This window comes from Lissotriton helveticus, chromosome 5_1 (assembly GCF_964261635.1).
Source record: "Lissotriton helveticus chromosome 5_1, aLisHel1.1, whole genome shotgun sequence".
NCBI lineage: Eukaryota > Metazoa > Chordata > Amphibia > Caudata > Salamandridae > Lissotriton > Lissotriton helveticus.
In genome coordinates, this window is record NC_136065.1 from 1,105,524,887 (window position 1) to 1,105,551,577 (window position 26,691).

Below are 26,691 nucleotides of genomic sequence, written 5' to 3' on the forward strand. Positions count from 1 at the left end.
CTTGATGCATGAGGAGCTTCCTTTGACTTGTCGACGTTCAGCTCTTCTAAGGACTTTTTTTTCTCTCCGTTAAACTCCAGCCAAAGAAATGTAATGCCTTTATACCCTGATTTGCTGGAAACAAAGGCCTGTACGTCTAATTGTGTCTATGCAAATCCTTCCGCCAATTTGAAGTTGGCAAGAACTCCAACGAGGTTTAATGAACGAAAGTCATTTTCCTTCATAGTAAAAGTTTATGGCCTTGAAAGGTCTCTGCTCCACTGAATATGCTTACAGGCTAAAGAGAGTGCTATGATTTATAGGTGCCTGTCTTCTGAATCACAGGAGCTCCCCCGCCTCCATGGTACCCTCACATGATCACAGAGAGGAGATCCTCCCTGGATATTTTCTTTCTGGAGAGAGGTTCTGAGGCCGATAACAGGCACACTACATGCACAATGACTGACACAGCTAAGATCTGTGTCTTAGAAATGATAACTACACGTCCGCATTTGATTCAAATCATTTATTGTAAACCTTAGTGAGTCTCTGCACCTCTTTGTGGTTGTCGTGGATGCAGAAGTAAACACTGAAACATAAATATTCCTTATGGGAAGGGCCATATGATACAAACAAGAAGATCTAAGGCAAGAGTGGATGGAAATGTACTTCTGACTTCAGCTACTTATTGTAAATTAGCAATTATTTCTATGGAAGTGTTATCAGAGCTCCTTCATGGACTATCGAAGAACCTTTATAGTAGGAAGGTATTGAAAAACCTCCACTTCCTACTCTGTTCCTCATTGCACCACTGCACATTTCGTGCCTGCGCAGTGGAAAGAGATATGACCTCATTTTCAAGATGGTTTAGCCCCATTCAGACGAGGGCATGCCTTTGCCCCTATGGCATTATACAGGTGCAGCACAACCTCTCAGGAGATGGAACAACTCTGAAGAAGGGGAGCACATTTAGTTACCTCACCACTAAATGATGCCCTTTGAATAGGAGGTTGAAGATTCCAAAGATACAGGCACATCCTGCACTCCCTTCAGATTAGTTTTATTTCCTGATAACCATCAAAGGTATGTTACATCAGCCAACAGTAAAGACACTCTGGGCCAGATTTAGAAGCCCCTAGCGCCGCCGGTGCATCACGTTGCGTGAACACACCGGTGGCGCAGCCTGCAAGTCACAAGCACAGGTAAAGTTAAGCTGTGCTTGTAAATATCACCCCTGTTCACGCAACACTTTGCGTGTTAGGGGAGTGACATGGGTGTTGCTGTGGGTGTTCCCATGCAGCACCCATGTCCACTGATACATTTCCAGATTTACGAGAAATCGTAAATCTGGAAATGCGTCAGAATGCTACACCACCCTAGGGGTGGCGTAGCGAGGTGCAACGAGGAGAAATGTGTTCATTTCTCCTCAATTTTTTCCTCTTTCAATGCGTGCTGCATTCTACAGCACACATTGGAAGAATAAATCACCTCAATTGATTGTTTTTGTGCAGGAAGGTGCCCCTTCCTGCCCAAAAACAATCTCCCCACGAGGCAGGCATCCTTGCACTATGGTCCAAGGGTTCCTGCACTGGCGCATGGCAGCAGTTTGTACGCCACTGCAGGGGGAAGCACAGAGATGCGACATATTGTTGTAAATATGCTGTATCCCTGTGCTTTGAAACTAAGGCAGCGCGGCACAGCACAATGACTTGCATTGCCGCGCTGCGTTAGTTTCATGTAGATCTGCCTCTCCATCCTTCACTGCTGTGTTCAAGCTAAGTAATGCTAATATGAAAGAGTGAGAACATGCACTGGAGAAAGCACACAAGATTTTGTGTAATGACGTTTATGGTGCTGGTCGACACTTTGCATTCACTGGCACAGACAGGGACCATACATTCTTGGTAAATAAAAACAAAATTAATATTAGTAATACTGTCTATTTACTTGTACTACTGCTACTACCACCACTGCCACTACTACTATTACTACTACAACAACTAATAATAATACCAATAATAATACTAATAGTAGCAAATCTTTATTTTCTGCATGGGTCCCAATATTTTCCCCTAATTTTTGGACACTATTTTTGCAAGAATTAGGACTTCGCCCTCTTTACCACTGCTAAACAGTTGTAAAAAACCTGTGTGTCTCATATAAAACAATTGCTGTACAATTAAACAGCCTGTTTGGCCTCCTTAACTTCCATATAAGTCAATTGTAAATGGTGCCTAAAGTACACCCATTGCAAAAAAATTAAATACTATATGTGGGCTACAGTGTGTATTTACACCACCTAAATATATGTCAAACATATATGCCTGCCAGGAGCACCACTGTGCTCTGGCTGGGTTGCAGTTTAAATGCATTACATTGACACAAGGCAGGTAAAAATCCCTTTGGTGTGTAGGAAAACCCTAAGTCACCCCTAAAGTGGGCCTTCTAAGCGCACAGTTCAGGGAGCTAATATATAACAATAGGATACATAACATATTGAGGTTAGTATGCCTTTCGGGTGAAGTAAAAGCCAAGGGCTATTTCACTGAACAGGTCTGTAGAGCTTTCTCTAAGTAAGCTTAGATGGGAAGAAATGTTAATTCCCTATCTCTACTTAGAAAATGGCGAAAAACATGCTCCAAAGTTATTTCCTGCATAGTTTATAAAATCTGATTTATTAGCAAATTTAAGATAAAAAAAGATAAATTAAGAAGGTAAGTTATCTTGTAAAAGTTTATTTTACTCTAACTAAGACAGAAGCGGCATAAAACCAGTTCTGACACTCTTCACAACCCTAGGGCTGACATACACATGCCAAGCTAGAAACTTTAAAAATCCTGGCTCATAGGACAATGACCTACCTGCCTTCCAACCGTAAAAAGGGCTAATGGTTTTTGACTACCGACCACTTAGCAAGGATTAGCTCTCTGGGAATGGGCAGAGGAACGTTTGGCAGAACAAAGAGCAGATTTATCACTACCTCTTTTGACTTGAATAGGTCAAGAAAGGCTTCTCCAATCCATTTGGAGAAGCCTTTCAGACAGCTAGGCTCCCATCATTTTAGGAGGTAATAAATATTTTTCCCCCCGTCAGATGGAATGAGAGCTCCTCTAAATAGAAGAATGGCTTAGGAGCTAAAGATAGGCCTGCTTGATGGCAGCTGGGTTTTGCCATTTTGAAACAGGGACTCCTGGGTAATTTTACCATAAGGCAAGGATGAAGTGCTGCAAAAGGTAGTGATGAGGAGTATGAGGTGCCTGTGGCATGAGAACAAGATGGCTACTTCAAGTAAGCTCAGGTGGGCCGCCTATATGCAGAGCATTTCTGCATAAAAAAGCCTCTCGACCAACTGCTCTGAGCTTTTGTGCGTAAGTCAGTGGCTTTAGCGGGAGCTTGACAACAACATAGCAAGCCTCAAGTCACCTGAAACCATGCTTAGCTCCTAGAAAGCCACAAACAGTGAGTTTCATTGGTGCTCTACTTTTTCTTGTTTTTTCCCAAAAGTTTAAATATTCATGTCTCTGGTTTCCCTTAATCTATTTTGATGAACTTGGTATTTTTTTTTAATAATTAAATGTACCTCTATTTTTCTTTATTGGTTTGTGAATTTTATTTGGTTGCATTCTTTGCTTTATAATTGTTGATACTGCTTTAACTTAACACACACTTCTCTGGGGACTGCCTGCTGCATGTGCCATGGCTACCAAGGGTTCAGCAGAGATTCTCTCAGAACCGTGTTTCGACCTAATTAGAGTGGTTTATTAATTTAGTAGGTGTAACCTCCTTCCAAATTATTATTCTGCTTTAATAATAATAATAATAATCACAATAATAATAATTATATAAAATGAGTGAGAAGGAAAGATCATGCCCTAAAAAAGACAAAACATGGCAAAATTGTGTTAGAGAAAACTACCTCATGGCAAGTGCAGCAGAAGTATGTGATCCAGAAGCTCACAAACATGATACCTGTAACACCAAAGAAGGCTGAAACAAGCTTTAATGTGACTTCGTTGACTCTTACAGACCTGGGCCGCAAGCCAGAGACGAGTGGCCTCAATGACCATGGAGATAAACTATCCCTCGATTATTCCCATTTCAGCATTCTCTGTTGCAATTAGAATATTGTGCACACCTTTGGGACATGCTGTTTCAGCTAATGCATAATTTTGTACTTTTTAATAAGCACAGGAAAGGAAAAACTGCATTGCACTGGTAAAGAGTTTGGTCACCGGTGTTAGAATCCTGGTGATAGAATTCTTAAACTACAGATAACGGCTGTAGTTCTCGCAAGACTCATCTTTGTCAGTTCATGCTACCCTGGTCTGACTACCACCATAATGATGAAGCTCTACACCACTCAAACATGGGATCAAGACTCATTGCACATTTAAAATTCATGATCCGTTGTGCAGGGTATTCAAAGTGTTACATTAGCTTCCCGCAGAGGCCTCCATAATGATAGATATCCTCAGGAATAACTTTTAGAGCCCTTCCTGACAACTGACCAGTTTACCTCAAATCCCAAAAGGGCATATTTTTAAAACATAGATATCAGATACCCAAGAACAATATGTTTGTGGGGCTGCAGCTTTTAAGTCTTAGCCTCAATACTGTGGACCACGTTACCTGCCGCCTTTTGAGATTAACATGATCTTTTCAGATTCAGAAAAAAATCTCAAGACATGTCACTTCATTTAACTTTATTTCCATCCACCACCAATATCTTTCCAGTTACTTCACACTAGATCGCCCCACTCTGCTATCTAGGCTTTATGCGAGTGAACAGAGTGTTCCTCAGCTGTCTGAGCGCACTACAAAGAACAAATAAGTAATAAATACATAGTAAATGTATGCATTCATAGCTGTATAGCAGGTAAATAATCACTCCAGGTTCAAAGACACAGAATTTTATATTGATGCAGTTTTTTGATTTGAGGGTTTTCTTAACGCCAGATGCATGCATCATGGGATAACCCTTAGAAAAAAGAAAAGTATCCACGTTCCTTTAGTATTCCTTCTGAGTTGGCAACTCTATTTAAGGAGGATTATTGCTTTTTTGTGCTGCTGCATGCTATTGACTTATAGATTGACACAGTGTGACCTCTGCTTACTGTAAGCAATCTAGAAGGAGCCACATCACTTATCCAGCACTGCAGCGCTCAATGTTCCCCCCAAGGCACTACTCTTGGGAGATGGAAATGAGTCAAAGAGCGACCTTTGTCTGAAGAATAAATGCACTGGGTATCTGCCTGCGTTCTATCAGAGACACCTGGGACCTGCGTCAAAGGACAAGCCGGCTCTTTCGGACATTTACAGATCTCACGCCTCCGCCGCGCTGTCAATAAGTCAACCCCATAGCTTAGTGCTTCTTATTGGTTTGCCAATTCGCTCTCCGTCATTGCTAATTCTTTCCTCCCAGGTTGCCTTTAAACAGCTTAGGCATCCAGCTGACGCCGAGATACAGCGCTGAGGACTATTCTTGGCATTTCTCAGGGGTGTCATAGAGTCCCACTCTGCCTTCCTTGCAAAAGACAAATGTGTTGAGTTGAAGGTTTCTAACATCTCCTCTGGGACTGTGGAACGTTAGAAATACTACTGCCGTGAGTTTGATTATATTTGGAAACAGCGCGAGCTCTGGAGTTTGCTTGTGCTCTTTTCTGAGGCGTTCTGGCTGGCGAGGTCTATATTTCCGGATCAACTTTAAGTTCTGAAAGCGAATGTTGTCCTACTTAACACAAATTTATGGATTTTTATAATTTAAAAAATATACACCTCTGGAAACCATAAAGTGCACGCCTTTAGCAGGATAAACAAAGTATGCACAACACAATTCTAAAGAACATTTACAGCAGTTAAAACCAGAAGGAATAATTTATTAAGAAAGATTCATTTTTTATCTCTAAAGAAAAAGACAGACACTTGTTAATTTAGCCAAATTGTCTCATAGAATTATTTACAAATGCTCCTTAGTCATTGCTTAAAATTGCATTCGTTCTTTCCCCACTCTTGGGGGGAGCACATGTCTTATTCAAAAAGTTGTTTCTTTTATATAGTATTATTGAGGCGTTGTTTGCAGCAGGAACAGAACCAAATATACAGGACTCGGTGTACAGCAGCCATGCAATGTTCTCTGTCGGGACAGTGCATAATTTGAGAGATCATACAAGGTCTTTCGGGGCTCAATAAGCGGTCTGCCCCATCAAGTCGCACCTGTTAGTCTTGGCGAATTCTACAGATAATTTAAATTTGCTGAACCAGCATGCTTACAGTTACATAATTGAAATTTTCAGTCACCCTACTCAAGTTGGAACATCCATTTTGGGGTTCGGATTAGTAGTATAACTGCTTGTACCAGTGACGTTACGTGAAGGCTGAACCATTGCCTAAAGTACTTTGATTATACAGTCTTTTTTAAAGCGAAAACCAGCATGTGATCAAATCAGATATGCACAGCGGATCTGGCTGCAAATGACTGATCCCGCTGGAAATCAAAAAATATATGTATTTGCACGCTGCAGATAACGCGTCTTTTTTTTTTCTTCAGGAAACAATATTTTTAATGATCAATGCATTTTGTAGGAGTTGATTAAATGCTACCATTTTGTACTTTTTATGTGAAGTACAGGGAGACGTGTGTTTTCTTGATTTTACTTAAATTGGTTCTGTGGCTTATTAAATTTAGCAGACACTCCGCAAGGTTTATTTACTCTAGTTATTTTTAAAGGCGTGTAGATACACCACGGGCACAGATAAAGACTGTTTTCTTGCAAATAACTATCTCATCCTTCCACAAACTCAATGTACCATGTTTTGTTTTGTGTGGGTATGACAAGTTTAGACTAGATCATCATTTGCAAGGACAACACATTTAAAGGGGCTGGTGTAGGGTGACCAGATTTAGCTGGCTCTTGGTCCAGAAAGAGCACTTTATGTAATTTGGTATGAATCCTTTTAGTCATTTTGGATTTTGACTTAGGAAAATAGAAATATACCTATCTAGGGATGCGAATCCTCTGTGGATCTGACAGATCTCACCTCATTTGCTGCCACCACTTCAACCAGGAATTGTTGGCAGCCATTCTGGGACTCCGACTCAGCCAAGCCCCCCCCCCCCCCAGTAAGTTAAAAACAAACAGAAGGGGACAGGATAGGAATACTCTGACCCTTCTAGGTCTGGTGATGGGTCCCAAAAACATTTTTGAATTTAGTTTTTGCTGTGAAAATCTCAGTAGATCCGCAAATCTCATAAATAAAAAAAAAGCCAAGATCTTTATGCTTCAGACCCCGGGTGGGCCTGGTCCCTGGAGCAAATGTAAATATTTATATTGGGAAGGACAGTGCTTGTCCCCACCCTTCTCATGTCTGATTTTGGCCTGGAGACCGCCTCTTCCCTGGGGCCAGCCCTTTGTAAATTTCCTTTTTTTTAATAAACTTTATTTTTGGTTATGCAAATCGACATAAACATTCCCCCCCCCAATTGTGGCATCATACAAAACTGTTGCATACAGAACGACAACCTCATTAAGGCACATTAGGGACATAAATATCACTGATCAAGATTCGGACATTGGGGCTATAAGATCAACTATATGGTACAATCAAGACATAGCATCAGTGAACTTTAGGCAGCTGCCAGGTGCAAACGACAATCCAGATCTAACCATCTCCATTACCCTCCCCGTCAGTTCCCGACCCCTCAGACGTGAACAGTTCCGCACTAGTCCCCTCAGAATCACTCAAGGTCAGACCAGCAGTACACATTACCCTCCATGCCAACAGGTCTTCCTGCAGTCTCACGTCTCTACGCGCACATTGCATATGGGTCTCCTCCGCCAATGACCACTCCCGAACATCCCTCAGCCATGCAGAAATCTCTGGGGCCCTCCAGCCCTTTGTAAATTTAGAGGGAGGGGGACATGTGGACCCCCCTCCTGGGCACGAATTGGCCAGGCCACGTGGGATGGGGCCTCAGGACCAACATCGCCTGGGGGCTGCACACCCCTCCTCCCCTTGCACGAATTGGCTTGGCCCTGACAGATAGGATCCAAAGCCAAAATCGTCCTGGGTAGAGGTGCTGCGCGGTTCCCCTTCCCTTGCAGTAATTGGCCCGACCCAAGTATAAGGTCAATAGGACTGTAATTTGGCCCAGGGAAGGGTGCTATATGGCCCCCCTCCCCTAGAAGTAATTGGCATGCCCCGGATGCAGAATTGGACCCATGAGAGGGGCTATGAGGCCCACCCCTTCTTTTAGTTATTAGCTGAGCCCTAGGTGATGGGCACCAGAGTGCCGTTAGTGGCATGGAGACGTGGCCTGCATGCGCTCCTCCCTGGCAGCCTGCTTCTGAGGAGTTGGCCACAGGGCCTGGCTACAGGTCAAGCAATGCGGATGACCCCCTGCTGAGCATGGTCAAATGCCATGCTAGGCGCGGGTTGGTGGCTGCGGTGGGTTGGCTGCAGGCCCTGAGCCTGAAACTCCGTCACGAAGGTTTGGGTGCCTGCGGAGGGTTGGCATCAGGGCCTGGTCACACAATGCATGGCCAAATGATGTGCGTAGTTGGCTGCATGCCAAGCCCTGTGGTGGGGTTGGATTAACATAAGGTAATTAAATATTACTTAACATTAAAAAAAAACCTCAAAATTTACTGATGAAACCAAAGGTTAAAGGGACATTATAGTTGGGAAATAGTCTAAATAATACTTAAAAATTCACTAAATAACAACAGTTCCAGGGACGTTATAACTAGGTTCAGATTTTAGGAACACAAAACAATACAAATTCAACAGTTATAGTTACACTCATCTTAAGAAACTTTAACTCGCACCCTCACCATGCATTGATACTTACTCCATGTATTATATCAGTAATTCATAATATAACATAACATTTACGATAAAACTATTCATGAGAAAACTGTGCATAGCGGGGGCATGAGTTATAGTTACCTTTGGGCATGAGCTCTATATGCACCTGCACCCTGAGCTCCCCCTGCCCTCCTTACCAGCCTGTCTCCCCTCTGCTGGGAGTATGCAGCTGTCCTCCTCTTGTACTACCTTACAGAAACAGATAGAATACTTAAAACTTTTCAGTTTTTAGAGGCACCTGTGTAAAGAGTGTATACTTTCCAATTCTGCTTTGAAGTATGGCCTGACATTTGTCCCAACATCCAGGACAGGTACTTAAAATTAAGAAAAGTGTCGGGACACCGGGACCATTCTCTGAAAACTGGGACTGTCTGGGGAAATGTGGGACATCTGCTCATCCCAGGCAGGCAGGGAAAAGGGACTCACAAAACCAATGGCTGCTACTGTCCAGAACTGTAATCTGAAAAGATCAGTTCAGTCTGCTCTTTCTTGATTGATCAAGAAAAGTGCATCTCCTCCTGGTAGCCACTATGGTATCCTGCACATCCTAGTACATGGGAAACCTTTCAAGTCACAGTGTCTTCTTAAGAGCATACCCGTTAAGTGGGAATAAAAAAGAAAGGGCAAGAAACCTTGGTTAATTTTGTAACTTTTGATTACAGAGCAGATAATAGCAATCAAACCAAACTCCCCTTACAAAAGAGAAGATGAGTGAGACAAGGAAGGAACACCAGAAGTAAATCATTAGAAGTGCAACTAATAAAGGTTAAAGCAGAGACAAAAATAGTATCAAGGGAGCAACAAATGTGTATTATCAAAATAAGGGAATGATGCATTTATCACTTGTAAATGCCTCCTTTTATTTGATTCAAATAGAAACCAAATAACTTACTTTACAGGAAAGACTTTACTTCACCATAGATTGTGACCCTCAGATGGAATTTGCGGACCAGAACGCCATATTGGAAATGGAATTTTATATGGATTAGCCACGTCTCTTTAGGGAATCTCATGGCATTTGTTGGCCACTTGGTGAACCCAAATGTGCCATTCTTTGCTTGTGCTGAACTCCGAAGGCCCAATGGCACCCTTTCCTCCTAATGCTCGTGTGGCTCATGGACACCCTCTCCAGATGACAGCAAGTGTAGAAATAGCAATGTAAGGATTCTTACATCTAGCAGCATACATGTTTTATTATAAATATAAAAGGCCATATTTTGTTGTTTTGGCCCTACCCATTTTTGCTTGCCTGAGTTTTTGCTGGTTTAGGACTTTGTGTGATATGCCACTGCTAAACAGTGGCCTAGCACATATGCTAGCCCCTAAAACCTGTCATGTCCATTGGCTTCACCTAACGCTCTCTTTTAACTTTGGTGTAAGACAATAGTAAATGCAAGAGAAATTCACTAGTTGCATGGTACTTAAATGTCATATGTGAGCTGCTGTGTATATTTACCTGACCCAAAAATTGACAAAACTACATGGCTTCAGGAACCCATATTCTGTTCCAGTTGGGCTGCAGTTTAAAAGCACTGCAGTAATATAGGTTACATGAAATGACCTGTGCCATGTAGTAAACCTATTTTTGTACATTAGTTAAGTTGTCCCTAGTGTGTGCCTTGTATCCTTCAAGAAAGGGTGGTTCATATATAAAAATGTGGAATACTACATACTGGAACAGTATGCTATCATGGTGAATAATTACCCTCTTTTTACTGTGAAAGTAAAACTTAATTTTCCATAAACAAACCTAACTAGAAATCAAATTATTATTGTATAACTCCACTTGGGAAAATGCTGTGTGAGTGAGGATTAAAAATTACTTATCATATTTTCAAAAATCTAATCCTATGTTTAATGTAGATCTTTGATAATGTTAGCGGAAATGTAACTTTAAGAAAATGAGCTATGTTCTGTTTGATTTAAAGCTGGTTCAGAAGAAGTTTGCCTCCCAGCAGTTCTCTAGGGGCCATATGTATCATTGAAATTCGCATTCGCAAAGGCCGAAATTCGCAGAATTTCGGCCTTTGCGAATGCGAATTCTCAATATGGTATGTATTAAACAAATGTGGTTCAAAATAAGGAATTGCACAATTTGCTATTCCTTATTTTGCGATGCATTTAAGGAATCGCAAAATTTGCGATTCCTTAAATGCAATGTATGATGCAAAAAAATATTGCCAATTGTCCCTAAGGAATCGCAAATTACCACCAACTTCAAGTTGGTGGTAAGTTGCGAGTTCCTTTTAAAAAGCATTTAATTTAAAAACAAAAGGTGGCATGTGCGCACACATGTCATTTTCAGGGGTGCAGCAGGGTGTCCTTTGGACACCCCTGCACCCTTGAAAATATTCTCAATTTGCGATTAGCTAATTGCTAATCGCACATTTCCCATTCATTCCTATGGGCCTCCTGGCCCATAGAAATGAATGGGAAATTATTCCTTAATTGCGATTAGCAATTTGCTAATCGCAATTAAGGAATTTTAAGAAATCGCTAAAAAGAAGCTGATTTCTACATACATACCATTTTGAGATTCCTAAATAGCGATTCCTTAAAAATCGCTATTTAGGAATCACAAAATGGAATGTTGATACATATGGCCCTAGATCCATTACAAACCCAAGGCTGGCTGTTTATGACCTTACTCCTGGTGGACCACACCTAGGCCTCTGGCCCTGGGCCAAGTAAGGCATGGGTATTGCCAAGAAGTGGTCAGTTAACAGAGATTAGCCATCTGGGTGGATGAAAGGAACAGCTGGAATAAACAAGGGCACCTGTAACAGTTCTTCCTTTCACTTGGAGGTGTTAAATGGAGTTGAAAGTAATTGCTTCCATTTATTCAAAGGGCCTCCCAGAATTACTAGCTCTAACTCATGCCAGAAGGAAAATCAATTTTGGGCTTGGCTGAAGTAAGGACACTTCCTTTACGTAGGGAGGTAGGTAGGGGAAGAATCAGAGATCATGTGGTGGAGTATGCTGGAAAGCCATCTTGTTTCAGATTAATTGGAAGGTTTGCAGAAAACCAAAAGAGGAAGTGCTGCAAAAGAAAATGGTATATTTTTCAGAAAATTAGATTGATGGAGAGAATTTTCCAATTACAGGTTAGTGTACAGGAGGTGACTGGCTCCTGACAACCATCTCCTCAGAACATTCCTGGACATGGAAGAAAACATCTTTAAAGACTGCTGTTAAAAAAAAGATAAGGGCTCTTGACACCCAGGTACTGGAACTGTTCCACAAGGGTCAGGTGGGTAAACTTGTGTTTGCCTGCTACAAGGACAGAAAATTAAAGAGCCCCTGCGGTTCATGAAGGACTGGGCCATGCAGTACACCCTGACTGGAAGTAAAGCCCACATTTGTAAAGCGCACAATCACCCGTAAGGGTCTCTAGGCGCTGGGGGCAGTCGGGAAGATTAAGCGAGCTATTGCCCAGAGTCACATGGTGCTGGGCTAACCTGCCGCCGGAGCCGGGGATCGAACCGTGGTCCCCAGATTCCAGTGTCAGTCGCCCTGGCCGCGGCGCCACACCTCTTGTGAGAGATCTGCTTTCTAGTAGTCTGCCCAAAGGACCTGAGGGCTACAGGAGAGATTAGGTAGGGCTGTCCCTCGAGTTGGATAAAAGAGGGACTTGGTCATTTTCCCAATCAACAGATGATAATGACAAGGTGATGAGGCTTCCCAGAGAGGATGCACCCTCGGATGGAAAGGAAACCAAGTTTCTGAGCCTTTTGGGATGCTGAACACTGGGTCATTTGGACCTTGCGGTGATGGGATCTGGCCTCACGGAGCATTTCCACTTAAAAACATCCAGCATTTGAGAAATCAAAAACTGACTGAGTCCAAAGGCAAATGCTTGGAATGGGGCAAGGCGGCAAATCTTTCACACGGGCAAAACAACTTCGGTTTCTTTGAAATTCAGCTTTCTCACACTCAAATATTTTGACACCAAAAGTTACAGCTTCAGCAATAGCCTGATGATAATGTATCCAACTCTGAGGAACTCTCTCTAGCTTCAGTCTTGTACCTTTCCTTGTCTGAAGACTTTTGAGCTCCATAGAGATTAGCTTGAAATCATGCCTAGGTCCCCGTCATCTGCGAACTGAACATTGTCAATGGCACTTTTTTTTTCTCTGTGTTTTTGCCCTAATGTTTTGAAAATGTACAGTTCTGGTTACCCTTATCCAGTTTTTTATCTTTTTGTTTGTTACATTTTTGCTATTGTTTGGCAATTTTATTGTGCTGTTTTTATGACTCTATAATTGTTGATAATGTTAGAGCCTGACACACAATAATAGGAAATAGCTTGCTGCTTGTGCCACAGCTACCACAGATTAATTAGAGTTTCACTGAGAACTGTGAGACCTAAACCTAACCATGGTGTGTTTGTTAGGTTGGCAATGGTTCCCCCACTCTTAATGAACAACCCCCTTTTTACTATATATATTAAACAATGGCTGTGTAGTTATAATTAGGCCAGACTTTTCACAGAAAGAGTTTTTTTATTTCATTAATAACTGTGGCACTGTTAAGAGGAATTTTCACAAAACGTTCCAAAAAACAAGTTAATCTACCTCAGCTCCTTCCTCAGTTTCAGGGTGATTCACCAAGTGAGGGCTGAGAAACAGGCAGGCCCAGAATGCTTTTTCCATATGAAATTTCCATTAGCACAATTGAACAAGAAAACAGAAACAAAACAGCTGAACAGAATTACATAACATTTAGCAGAAAGCTAGCTCTTTATCCAGAAAGCATGTTTTTTGTGACTTGGTGAAAATGGGTTTACCTGTTTTTGGGAAATTAGGGTTTACAATTTATAGACACGGGAGTATGGTGAGAAAAAATGCCAAAAAAGCAATCCAACTGGTTGGTATCACAGGACTGAACCCGATCAGTGGCCACCTCACAAAGAAACAATGGTGCTGTCACTATTACAGGGATTGTGGACTCGGTCTAAGAGACCTGAAAAGCAAAATGAAAAAAAAGGACATAAGGGGCAGGGTAGGGAAACCATCAGGGCCGTACTGGGAACCAAAACCGGCCCTGGCAAAGTGCTGGACCGCCCCCCCCCCTCCCCACTCGGGGGGTTGGAGGTGCCCCCGAGCTCTTTGTCAGGGCCGGTTTTTGGCCGATTTTGTTACAGGGCTGATTTTGCAGCCCTGTAACAAAAATGGCCCCCAGGGGCCCCAAACCGGCCCCTAACCCGTGCGGCGCACCAGGGGATTGCCCGGTGTCCGCCATGGCCAGTCCGGCCCTGGAAACCATGATCCCTTAGCCCTTGTGCCTTTCGGCACAAATTAAATTTTAAAAAACTATTTAAATGTCATCAACCTCCAGTAGGATTGTGAGAGACCCAAAATACAAATAAAATCTCAGCCTTCAGGCTGTGCAAAGTCATTTCAAAGTGGCCACTTCTAATACAATGTGAAGCCCCTCTACATGGGCAAGTCCTCACTATACACAGTTTCCATTCAGTGAGAAGCCTGTACATAGAACTTACACCTTCCAGAGACCTACGCCCTACTACACACAATTAGCACTCAGTGGGCAAACTGTGCGAAGAGCCTACTTCCTCCAGACACGCAAGAGTTATTAGGTGGGCAAGGCCCTACTAGACACAGTCAGTGCTAAGTGCACAGACTGTGCTAGAGCCCACTCCTTCCAAAGACATGAGCCCTTTTAGGTGGGCATGCCCCTACTACAAATGTCTGCACTCTGTGCGCAGACTCTGCATTAAGCTCACTCCATCAAGACACCCAATCTCCCTTAAAAGGGCAAGACCCTACTAAGCACAACCTGTGCTCTTTGTGCTGCTCTACTAGTGAAGCCCCCTCCCTCCAGACACCCAAACCCAATTAGGTGGGTGTGCTCCTACTAGAGAGAGGCTGTGCTCTCTGTGCAGCTCTTCACAGAGAACTAACTCCCTCCACATACACAAGCATAGGGCTACTATATACAATTAGGTACCGTAGTATTATTTTACTTTACATTAGAAGAAAACTAGAAATTCATTAAAAAAGCAAAGCTTAAAGTTATGTTATATTTTGGGGTAGTACTAATTGGGTACTTAGCTTATAAACTAGAGAAACTCACTGAACGAAACAAAGGTTAGAGCGATGTTATAATTAGGTCTGGTGATAATATCTAACTTTATGTATAAAAACACTAGAAATTCACAAAAAAATCAAAGGGTTAAGTAAGGTTATAATTAAGTGAAAAGGCCCCTCAAAAAATACAGTTTAAAACTAAAACAAACGAAGATATTCAATAGATATAGTTTACTGAGCAAACTATAACTTGGGTTCCCACCATGCACTTCTTATGACCTCACATATTACATCACTCATGACATGTTGAATGACATCATTACATCAATCGTATACAACATTCAGGCATTCCCTGCACCCTACTCTCTCAGGGTACCACTCCCAGTCTTCAACCGTTGTAATATGTATATCACACAGTTGCTGATAGCGTCTGTACTGTTAAGATTAGGTCCGATTTCCATTAATGAGTTAATGTTTCCTTTGATTATAACTTTAACGCCATTTGAAAAATCTGCATTAAACCTCATTATCAATTAGCAAGATTTGCAGAGTTTCAAATTTCAAGATATATGCAGATCAGTCAAGGAAGGATAAATATCGTGGTAGTCAAAAAATGTGTGTTTTCCCTTTCAAACTTTATAAGAAACTTTATTCCATGTAGTAGCAAAAAACTGATAAATGGAATTTCGTCAAAAGCCCCATAAAAGTCGAAATTTACTCAGAGGAATGAATTGGCTTGGTTTGGTGTAAAATGAATATGGTTGGCTTTCAAGGGTTACATTATACAGTTATCTTAATTGTTAGTTCGTGGACATGTCACAGAAATGGAGTTGTGAACTGATAATAGACCCAAATCCAGTGAATAAACAAATTCTTTTGGCTGAGTGAGCCTTTTCCCCCATCGTCTATTTTTGGTTAGCAGACTTGGAGCTAGGCCAGCAAAATTGAAGGCTCTAATTTGCTGGCTGCAACTGGAAACATGTGTCATGGTGGTCATCACCCTATACTGTAAATGATACCTGTGCTGGGAATTAAAATAGAATATTTCATACGATGGAAATGTGAACAAACCCTAACCCTAACCCCCAGGCCCAACTGTGTGGATCACAATAGGACCACTACTCCCTGAGGTGAAATCAAATTAACAAAATCTGCACAACGGTTTCAAGGGCCAGAAATTAGGTTTTGTTGACTCGAGAATCTACTGTTGCCCTCCCTTGAAGTTAAAAAAACTGGCTGAACGCCTGCAAATTCCAAGACTTGTGGCCCGAGTTTGTGTTCCTTCTAGAGTTTGTGAACACTTGACAAATTTGCTGGTCTCAAGGATTTTGAAATAAGTATGCTTCCCCTCCAAATTCTGTGAAATATCGACCAAGTTTGCAAAACCTTCCATAACCATATACCAAGATTGGGTATCCTTAAATGTTGAAAAGTTACTTTGAAGCCTGCACACTTTAGACATGTTAATGTTTTTTAAAATATATTAAAACTTACATGTGATAACATAGACAATTATCAAAATGGTTTAGAACAGAGCGTATTCTATCCTCTATATAAATGATTAATTCGATCTTTTTTCCTCTCATTTTGCAAAAATTAGCACAGTACTTTAGAACGTCTAGAGATAAAGAACAATATATTGAAAGGCGCTGGTGTCCTACAAAACGGTTCCCTCTTTTTTTGTAAGTTCTTTTATAGTACGATTTAGGCATCAGCGGTTGGTTGACCAATGTGCTCTGTACTTACACAATGCCTTCTTTGTGCCCACCCCTCCTCACCGTTGAAACTATGCTGTGGTTTCTCTGAATGGCACACACAGCTACTCTCAGAGCCCAGCTTCTTAGCGCAGCGAGTGCCTGTGACTGGGTCTTTGAGCCATGACTGCTCTGTCTGAATGGATCTACGCTTGTCAGAGGAAGCAAAGTCGTGTCTGCACCTAGGGCAGTACGATTTGTACAACCCCTGTCGCGCTCCTTTCCAGATCTTGAATTACTGCTGATGTATGCAAGTGACTTAACAATGTTCAATTAATTCCTCTCCGCCGGCTTTATTCCAGATGCAAAATGTCCGGAGGATTAAAATAAATTCTACTGGTTACTGGGACTATTAAACTAATGATTTTACCACTTGGTCCTCTGTAATGTCCTACATTTATTGGATGAATGGAAAGCTCTCCTCGGGGAAACGTGTGGTGCATTGTATTGTAAAAAGAAATTAATAGGGATTACTTACTTTTTTTTTTATTTCTTGTTTCTTAGGTTATCCTCATTCTGACGAAGCTGTATGACTTCAACTTGGGAAGTGTTACAGAGAGCTCGTTTTGGAGGTAAGAGGCTTAAATGTGTTTTCGACAGAATGGTGTAGAAGATACAGAGCTATAGAACAAGTGAAATTCTGTGAAGTGGATAGTAGGTCTGCTTTTCATTCTTGATTTCTTAGACGCGTTAACGGAATTGCATCTTGTCTTTTCCCTTACCCATACCTGTCTTTGCACGCATTTTAATATCCATGGGCTAATAAACAAAAACGTATCTGCACAGTTTTATACCGCATATGTATGACCCATGAACTCACAATATGCTACACAAATGTAAAAGTTGAAGACAGAACAGATTGCAATTTCATTTTGCGCAACTACTCATCCGGGGTTGTACGTACTGCTATCGACATAGAATATGATTGTTTGGAGGGCTCAAAAAAATACTTTAACAATAAATAAATAACGTCTGTTTACATACTCAGATCTTGATGGAAAAGGCATTTGCACACATCACGCAAACATTTCGAACAGTAGAAGATCGTGTCACAGCATGTCAATAGATGTGGCAGCCTCCTTCGTTTCTCAGTGGTTCACTGCTTTTCAGCACAATATATCTTCTAGAAATGTCCCTTTAGTGCAACTGAGTGTGTTGTCTAATGGGAAATTTGGGTAAATAGTGACTGTGATCCTGAAAGACAGTAAGAACCAGGGTGAGGAGACTTTGATTAGCGTTACAATGTAGCTCAGTTGCAGTAGCTGGTGCCATGGGCTGATAAGGGGCTACTTAACCTGGGCACAGTCAGTAGAAGTGTTAATAACCTGCATCGCATTATTGAATAGCGGGTGTTGTTTCTTGTCCATGTCCAGGGCTTAAGACGACCAAGACTCCATGGTGTGGGTTCATGTGTTTACTCAAGTTTACAGTGATGCTTGTCTCTGAGGCCTGACTTGGCCTGCGCGATGGTGCGGGAAAATGGGCGAGTCATTGGGATTATGCGCAGTGCAAAATTCAATTGCCCTACCACCTGCTGTAATTGGTGCAGTGTAACCTTCTTTTTGTTGAGGCAGTGTTGCAATACGCCCCCGAAGTCTTTGACCTTGTCTGCTGGTAATCTAGACACCCCTTGCACAGAATCTAGTTCAAGCCCTAGGAATGTAATCATTCTGCTCGGACCCACTGTCTTACCAGGTGCCAAAGGCTCACCAAAATCCTGCATCAGGGTACAAAACTTTGACAGGGCTGCCCCGCATCCCCCTGAGCCTGGTGCCCCTAGAAAAAGAAAAACTTCCAGCTAATGGAGCACCCATTGATGCCCAGAGGCCCTTCTGAATGCCCAGAAGGAGCTGAATTTTTCAAAGTAGGCACAGGCCACCGAGCAGCCCATTGGCATACACTTGTCCATGTAGTACTTCCCCTGAAATTGGAAGCCCAGCAAGTGAAAATCTGAGGGTTGGACCGGCAGTAATCTAAAAGTGGACTCAATGTCAGCTTTTGCCAGTAAAGATCCCTGACCTAGCGATCTGAGCATGTCAACTGCTTGGTCAAAAGATGCATGTGTCTGAAATGGCATCGGTCACAGAACTGCCCCTAGGCGCTTAAGGTGGTGGATCAGTCTCAATTCCCCTGGTGTTTTCTTAGGTACCACCCCTAGAGGTGAACATACACAATCCTTCATTGGGATGTTTTCAAAAGGTCCCACCACCCTACCCAGGCTTAATTCTTTCTGGATTTTTGCTGTTGCTATGCCTTCATTGGATCTAACTAAAAGCTGATTCCTGCAGTAAGTCACCCCGTTGGAGCCCTGGGCTGGTAAACCCTTCTCTGATCATCCTGACTGCTACAGGGCAATTGTACAATTCTAACCAAGGAATCATAGTGCTAACGTTAACTGGGGATCTAGCCTTTCCTAAATGTTCCTAGCTGTTCTTGTTTTTTGCCCCCTTTTTCTCTGGATTTTTTGTGACTCCTGGACTCACGGTGGGATGCGTTACCACAGTAACCACAGGAATGCTTGAACCTACGTGTACCTGGCGCTCTACTGCAGCTTATTTTGTTATAATCAAAACAGATGCCTTTTTTACCTGTGTTCCCTGTTTTTCCGGTGACCCCCCCGCCCCCGTGTTACTGGCGGGACCTGCCTTAAAGGGATGGATCCGAATGGTGTCAGGTACCTGCCCCCTCAAATTATCTGTAGGACCCTGGCCCAAATGTCTCAAATGAATGAACATGTCAGTCTGGTTCAATCTTGGAGTTTGATCCTGTGCTTTCACCCTCCTAAACTCTTTGTCATATTCTTTCCACCCATCAGCTCCCTTTGCAGCGTGATCGACGGTGATCCTATTCTGATAACATGCCATCTCAGACCCAACCTCTGGGAAACGCTCTAACATGAATATAGTGAAGCCCTGTATCCAATTGGCCAGTTGCTCCTCTACTCTGTACTTCAGAATTATGTTTGACCACTCTTTGTGATGTGTCCATTCCTTGTTCTTCCTTGCCTCTTCCATTTCAGCCTCGTCTATCAGGAGAGAAAACATGCGGACATATTCCCTATTCCCCCTTCCAGATCTTTTCTTTAGTCTCTTTAGACAAATGCCGCCCCAAATGTTCCCTCCCAGAGCACATCTCCCCCAAGCCTAGTGGAGGCAGTGTCACACTCATACCTGCTGGTGCTGCTTCATCAGCCATCTTGCACGCTTCTGTGTTCTTCGCGTCGCTGATTGTTACCGGGACACCTTCGCCAGGTGTTGTGGCAATGGATGTTGCATCCCCCGACGGTCCAGCCAGACCCTCCCTTGGCTTCACTTTACATAACTCAGCCATCAATTTCCTAGCCCTTTCTATTGCTTCATCCCCCTGGGGGTTGCCCTCGCGGCGTGAGACCAGTTCCCCACCGTCTCCAGCCAAGGGAGCACTGCCGCCAGGCTAGACACTATGTCGAGCTGAACTGGTGTGGCTTCCCCCGGCCCTTCCCCGAGGGGGGGCGCAGGGATAATAGCTTGGCTCTCAGTGAGCCCCACGGGCACTGCGTCACCTGAGCCCCCTTCACCCTGAGGGCTTGGCGTAGGTGCAGGTGGAACCTGCACCCCATCTCTTGGTGCCGCCTCCGCTCTCCTCCCTGCCCCTCTAACACTGGTGCTGCGCTGGTTCCGTTTTGGCGGTGGTAGGGAGTAGGTTTTTTGGTGGAACAATAGGCTGCCTAGTCCTTCCTTCTGGCACATCTGGACCCTCTACCTTATCCTGTAACCTGTTGAGGGTCTGCCCATTACCTGGACTTGCTGCATCAAAGCCTCCAGCATGATGTCCGTGCGTGACCGCTTCTCATTCCGCCGCATCTTAGGGGCGTTGGCAAATGAGACTAATTTATATGGCACCTGCCCGTACGCAACCTGTAACATGAGTGGACCGTAGCCCCAGATAGATGACCGTGTCACTTGTTACCTCCAAGAAGCAGCAGCCCTAGCCAACTTTGCACCCACGCAACCAGAGCCACGACCTACTGGCTAACCCAGTAGGCTCAGAAATGCAAAATTTACACAGCTAGCTAATAGCGTTAAAAGCGTAATAAGCCGCTATAAATATAGCTGACTTAAGTTTCACAGCCTACCCGCAAACACTTTACACAGTTAATGCCCTAAAACAACTGTGCTGGCACTGCTAGGGTTTTTGTACGTGATAAAAAATGCAGCTGAGTGAGTAACAATCAACTAGCGCACTATGCACTTAGCTCACAGGCAAAAACATCACCCAAGTTTGCCTTTTAAAACAACTGTACTGCCCGCGGTGACTGTCCCACAAACAGCCCCCCAAATGCACAGTCTCCCCCGAGGTTAAACGTACCTTAATTCACATATGCCCCCCGCAGCACCAATATATTTCCCACGGTGATGGGAAGCAGGATGTTGGGCACATTTTCTATACAATATGCCCTCAGAATGCCTGGGACGTGCAGGGGGTACGACAGCGCCAACCCGCTACGGCTCCTTGCCTCACCTTAATTTAAATAATATGTCTCCCGGTGATGGGGAGCGGGATGTCGGGAACAGTTATGCCAAAAAAAGCCTCAAACAGGCCAGCTACCGCGCCTACCCGTTGAGCCTTCTATTGCTGCACCAAACTGCAATGTTTCCTCGCAGCCTTGCTCTCGAAAGCCTCGATACGCCGCACAAGCCGGGCAGGCCTTCTGAAAAGCACGGCACTCCACCCCTCCATGCGGGCAAACAACGCTGGATCTCCTCTGTCCGCCGACAGTCTGGGAACCTGTTGGGGCGATAAAATAAGAGATGCTCTTCTACGGCGTGAAGACCTTCTTGTGGCTCCTTCTCTTCGTTTTCTCGCGACACGGCTCCTCTTGCACAACCTAAAAAATAAAAAGAAAACAGATTATGGGCCCGCAGCCGGCTTTCGGTTCAAAATGCCACCTCTTGCCTATTGGTTGTCATGCGGAGGGATCGCCGCGTCACTGCTGACGCGGCCTCCCCTAAGACAGGGACTAGTGTGACCCCCATAATGGCGTTGCAGGCTATGCTACCCCTTGCCTTCCCCAACACTGCAGTATTGGAGCACCAAGGCACAAAAAGGCCTCTCTCATGAGATCAGAACATTTTGGGTAATAATGGCGTGGGCAGTAGAGATGAAGAGTCAGTGTTCCTGAACATACGGTGTAATGAAACTCATGGCAATGGCAGGGCCACTGAACGGCAGTCTGACAGTCTGAAGAAGCGGAGAAACATTCTGCTGCCTTTAGAAGTTTCTCCCTTTTTATTCAACTGTTTAACTTGCTGTAGGCAACTCCAGGAAACAAAAGAGGCCCTGATAATAATTTAAAAAAACACACACAAAAAACTGGCCCATTAACCTAGATTGTACACACCTGTGGGTCACTTTAATTGTTATCTCATTCAATCCTGTAGGAAAGGCAGGGCCAAGCTCTCCCTTGAGTAGTAAACCTTTATTTCAGGTGTGCAGATGAGAATGAGATAACCATTAACATTTGCAGAACCGTTCAAAGCAGTAATGAGTCATCCTCTAACCAGACATTCACCTTGACAAAATGGCCGCCTTTATCGCTCTGGCCTCTGTGGCCTGGCGTCGGTGATGACCAATGACTGTTTCTCTTTATCTCACCATTTATGCTCCAATGCAGATAAGAGATTCGGGACCTTGTATCACATTCTGCACAAGTGTCTTGCAAGTGATAGATGAGCCCTATTAGCTTGTGTTGTTAAGACTACACTTAAAAGGGACTCATTCATGAATACTGTTTAAGTGGTGCAATTGCTCAATGCTGCTCAATCATCTATTTATTTCCTTGGATGCTAACGAATTCCACATTGCCTGAAGCAATTCTAGAAGGCTCTCCACTCTTGGTTCAGTGCAAAGGGGAAATAAACTGAGAAGACAATAGTGCCAGTTTACAACATGAGAAAACCTGACTGAAATGCTGACTTGATATTGGCTACAACCTGATTCAATACACAAAGGACTTGGGGGCATATTATCAAGGACGGTGTTAAAATTATCGCCGGTTTAGCGTCAGAAAACTGCCGTCAAAGCGGCAATAATGGGCTTGATAATATGCCCTCGAGAATTCCAATAGAAGCCCATGTTCACACCAGAACATGGACTTCTATTGGAATTCTCAAGCTAAACTGGCGATCATTTTTAACGCAGTTCTTGATAATATGCCCCTTCATTCTAAAGGAAGCTCTAATCATTGCACAGGAGCAAACTCTGTCTGCGCCTGAATAAGTATTACAACAGGTGTGCAAAATGTGAAAATAAGTGGGTTCAGCCTTTGCAATTTTTGAGGCTACAAATTGTGTGGGGAAATAGCACACATGCTATGTTTTTACATTTCAGAGTCGGTCCAGCATGCACTATTAGCATCTATTCCCAATTCCAATGCATCTAAATCAGAATGGGGTGCAAATTGTGCACCAGATGAATACCAAACCGTGTGCAATCACGAGGAGGTTTGTGCAGAGGAGGCAGTGCAATTTGTGACTCTTTCGGAATGATGGCCATAGAGGATAGCAAAATGCAAGCAATTCTTATAATGCCTAGCATGTTTTTGTGCACCTTATGCTTCTGTTAGCCTGGAGAAGACCCACTTGCAGTGTAAGTGCAGTGTTTACCAGCAAGGGAATAGAGTATGCATAGTACTCATGGAAGTAAGGATAAGGCATAATGCACAATAACGAGCGTGCTATTCTCTCCCACTCAGTACGAATCTTGTGCAGTGGGCAATCACAAGCTTCTGCTGCTCTCAGTTGAGAGCAATGATCCATGCATAGAGACCTTTATTAGGTAGTTCTAGACAACTTAATTACTGCAGCACACCATATTCCCAGGCCTAGGATTACATTTCGGCGGGCGGGATATCAGTCAATGTTGTGAGAGAGAGTAGCCGAACTTCCAAGATCTAATTCAGTCCTTATCTGTGGGAACCTGCACCATCACAAGTTCCTAAGAGTACTCCTGAAAACCCTTTAGAATTCTCTTTTATAGTGATGCAAAGTAAATTTCAGATGCATAATTGTATATTTAAGTGATAAAGTATCCCTATAGAAAAACTACTCTTCACAACTTACTTACTTCTTTCACCTTGGAGTAAAATATATTTCCAATGGCTAATCCTCTTCAGTTATACCCCATTAGTTTATGGGGTGCCGTTTTCACATTCCGACCTTAACAACAAATGTTCTCCTGATTCTGCAGGAGTTAATCTCCAACCGTTTTGTGGTTGGAAAAGAACCTAGAAAAATATTGTGAATGCCCCTTTGCATAATTGCTAGTGGGACTTCCCAAAATTGTTGTAAATTCTAGCCCTAAAATGCTCACTCACAACTCCTGGAGAATATTTCCTCACATAAAAAAGTATGTGAGAACACATATTTTAATGGGTGTAAAAGATCATTTTGTGAGGAGCAAAAGTGTGATGACTCTCATAAAGAAGTTATGTGCATGTGTATGTTGAACTTATAGGCACAACTCACTTTGCGGACTGTGTTCCAGGACCGTGGCAGTTTTCAGAACACATTTGCCTGTCAAAAGGCCTGGTTTTTTATTCAAAACACATTAAACACCTTCTCTAGGATTTTTCCTATATTTGAAATACATATCTGAATGTTTAAGGAATTTACAAAGGTTTCCCAGATAATGCCTATGGAGCAGCAACAGTTTGCAGGCTCATAGGTGTACTACTCAAAAGCACTTAAGAATTTGAATTGATGCAAAATTGTCGTTTTTGAAGATGTAATTGCATATAGCATAGAATTATATCGATAAAAATGTCTATGTGAGCAATTGTGCTGATACAATCTTCATATATTTTACATTTAGGTATCCCCTTTTGCATTATACATGTCTGTTTATTTAGGTGTATTTTTTAAAATTGAAAATGTTTCTCAAATATTTGTTTCAGTGTAATGTGATAATTGAGCTTGATGCAATATGCTGTTTAATGTTCATGCTAGCATGACCTGATATATTGATTTTCTAGTTGCTATTTTTAAATAGTCAGAAAGGTTTTGTAAAATCTGATATCTTGAAGTCTCAGTTATTGGCTCTAAATAGTAAACAATGTTTCGCATAATATATGCAGATGAAAGGCAAGAAGGGTATCTTTATTGACTGTTTATTTGAAAAGCATCCAACATTGTTTGGATGGAGTATATGAGCCCCATTGATGCATTGTTAGCAAGAAAGGGCCACCGATCTAGGGATTGCAGACTGAGGGTCACACAGACAAGAGCTTTGGCTGCAAACATCTTTTCTTGCTGAAGTTTACAGAAAAGGCACATCAAGTCTTTGGACAGTCATCTGCCGGCATTAGGATGATGTCGCTTCTTTCTGTGATACAGAAATAGAAAAAGATTCGTCTCCCTACTGCTATGTGGGTTTGAGCAATATCAGGCCCTTTTGTTGATTAAATAAGCCAAGGTAAAGGAGAGGTCGGGAATACCGATGTAGTGAAATCCTAAATTACCACAATAAAGTGACAGTATTTTCTGTTGTTCAGCCTGTTGACAAATATCATTGACACCATCTTACATTCATAGTAACTGATAATCATATTGTGAGCACAGTATAGCGTTTGATAATAATAAAACCTAAAAATACATTTGTAGTGTGAATTCTTGAGTGTGTCTGTTCATGATGAAAGAGAGTGTGGGTTCTTCTAACTGTTCCTGTGAGTCTCACAGGACTCATTGTTACCTAATATGCATCTCACTCATGTAATACTCAGTGGTTTGCGGGAGACTGTAGTCCACTGGGCTTTCTTTCTCATGTTAGCACACTGACTTCGTATTTGGCAACACATGAACCAAAGAATCCACTCTCAGGTCATGTCCTGGAGAGAATTCCAGAAAACATATCAGCACTTAAAAAATTATTTTATTTCTCCTTGAAGGAAAATATTTCTCCTGTCGAGACACCTATTCCACTACAGCCCAATCAATGGTGTGTATGTTATCTTCTCATTTCCACCCTGAGTAGGGATTTACTCCTGACCTTGATAAGAGTGAACTTCTAACTGTTTACAGAGTTGAAATGGGCTGAGAAAGGCGTGTAAACATCAAAAACATGCACGTTTGAAGTTATTTTCAAAGTTTCACAGCCTTCCTGCCCTGGAAACCCAACTTCTGTCTCTGGAAGAGATTGGCTCTCATGAGAAAGTATGTTTGAGTAAATCTTTACACTTTGCATGTGGGAAGCAAATTCAATTAAGCATTTTTTCAAATACTAAAGTGGGACCTGAATGTACAAATAAGTTTGCAAATTTGGTCTATGGTGTCATACCTTAATTAACTGATCTAACAATGCTACACATTTGGGCTCAATCATGATAGTGGAACAGTCTGGTTCCACTAGTTCTTTGATCGTGTGGCTAATTCGTCAAACAGTCAGTCAAAATACTTTATTCGATTTTGAATAAAATCATAAAAAGACATACATATTAAAATATTAAAATACATTTACAGAGGTTAATTCAGAGCAATAAGTAAAAACCGTTAATAAGGGAATTTGTGCAAAAAGGCAAAGTACCATATACAAATGTCCATATGGGCTGCACGGGGTGAGCAGTCGTTAGATACTGTCTATTATAACAATGCTGGATTTAATGCGTGATGCTGCTACCAAATAATTTCCCATGCAAAATATAATGCGAGTGTTACTCATGGACTGAAGGTAAAGAAGTGCCGGTCTTGCTTGTATATAACCAGCCTCCCTCAAAATTGGAAGCAAATGTTTTTTGCGGGGAACTGAAAAAAAGGAACAAAACATGACAAAATGCATAGTGTCCTGGGTTGAGAAGTTGTCGCAGGAGCAGGGAGGGGCTGACTCCGGTCTGGCCCAAGACTGATAATTGCCCAAATGATAATGGATCAGATTGAATCTGAACTTAATCAAAAGGAGTCTGTGGAAGGGTCTGGTAACAATTCTGGGGTAGGGTTCCAATGAGGTGGAGCTTTTTAATATGTAATGAGACCTCACAGAAGGCTTCTGCAATTCCCTTTCCTCGCGGGCTAATC

General features: G+C 42.6%; 1 protein-coding gene across 1 annotated transcript in view; it reads left to right on the plus strand.

The window, feature by feature from the left end:
- LOC144753513 (VPS10 domain-containing receptor SorCS3-like) overlaps positions 1 to 26,691 on the plus strand; it is a 2,605,581-nt gene that overhangs the window by 596,505 nt on the left and 1,982,385 nt on the right. The window contains exon 2 of the mRNA XM_078641177.1: positions 17,150 to 17,217. Within this exon, the coding sequence (XP_078497303.1) occupies positions 17,150 to 17,217 (68 nt within the window). The remainder of the gene's footprint in view (positions 1 to 17,149; positions 17,218 to 26,691) is intronic.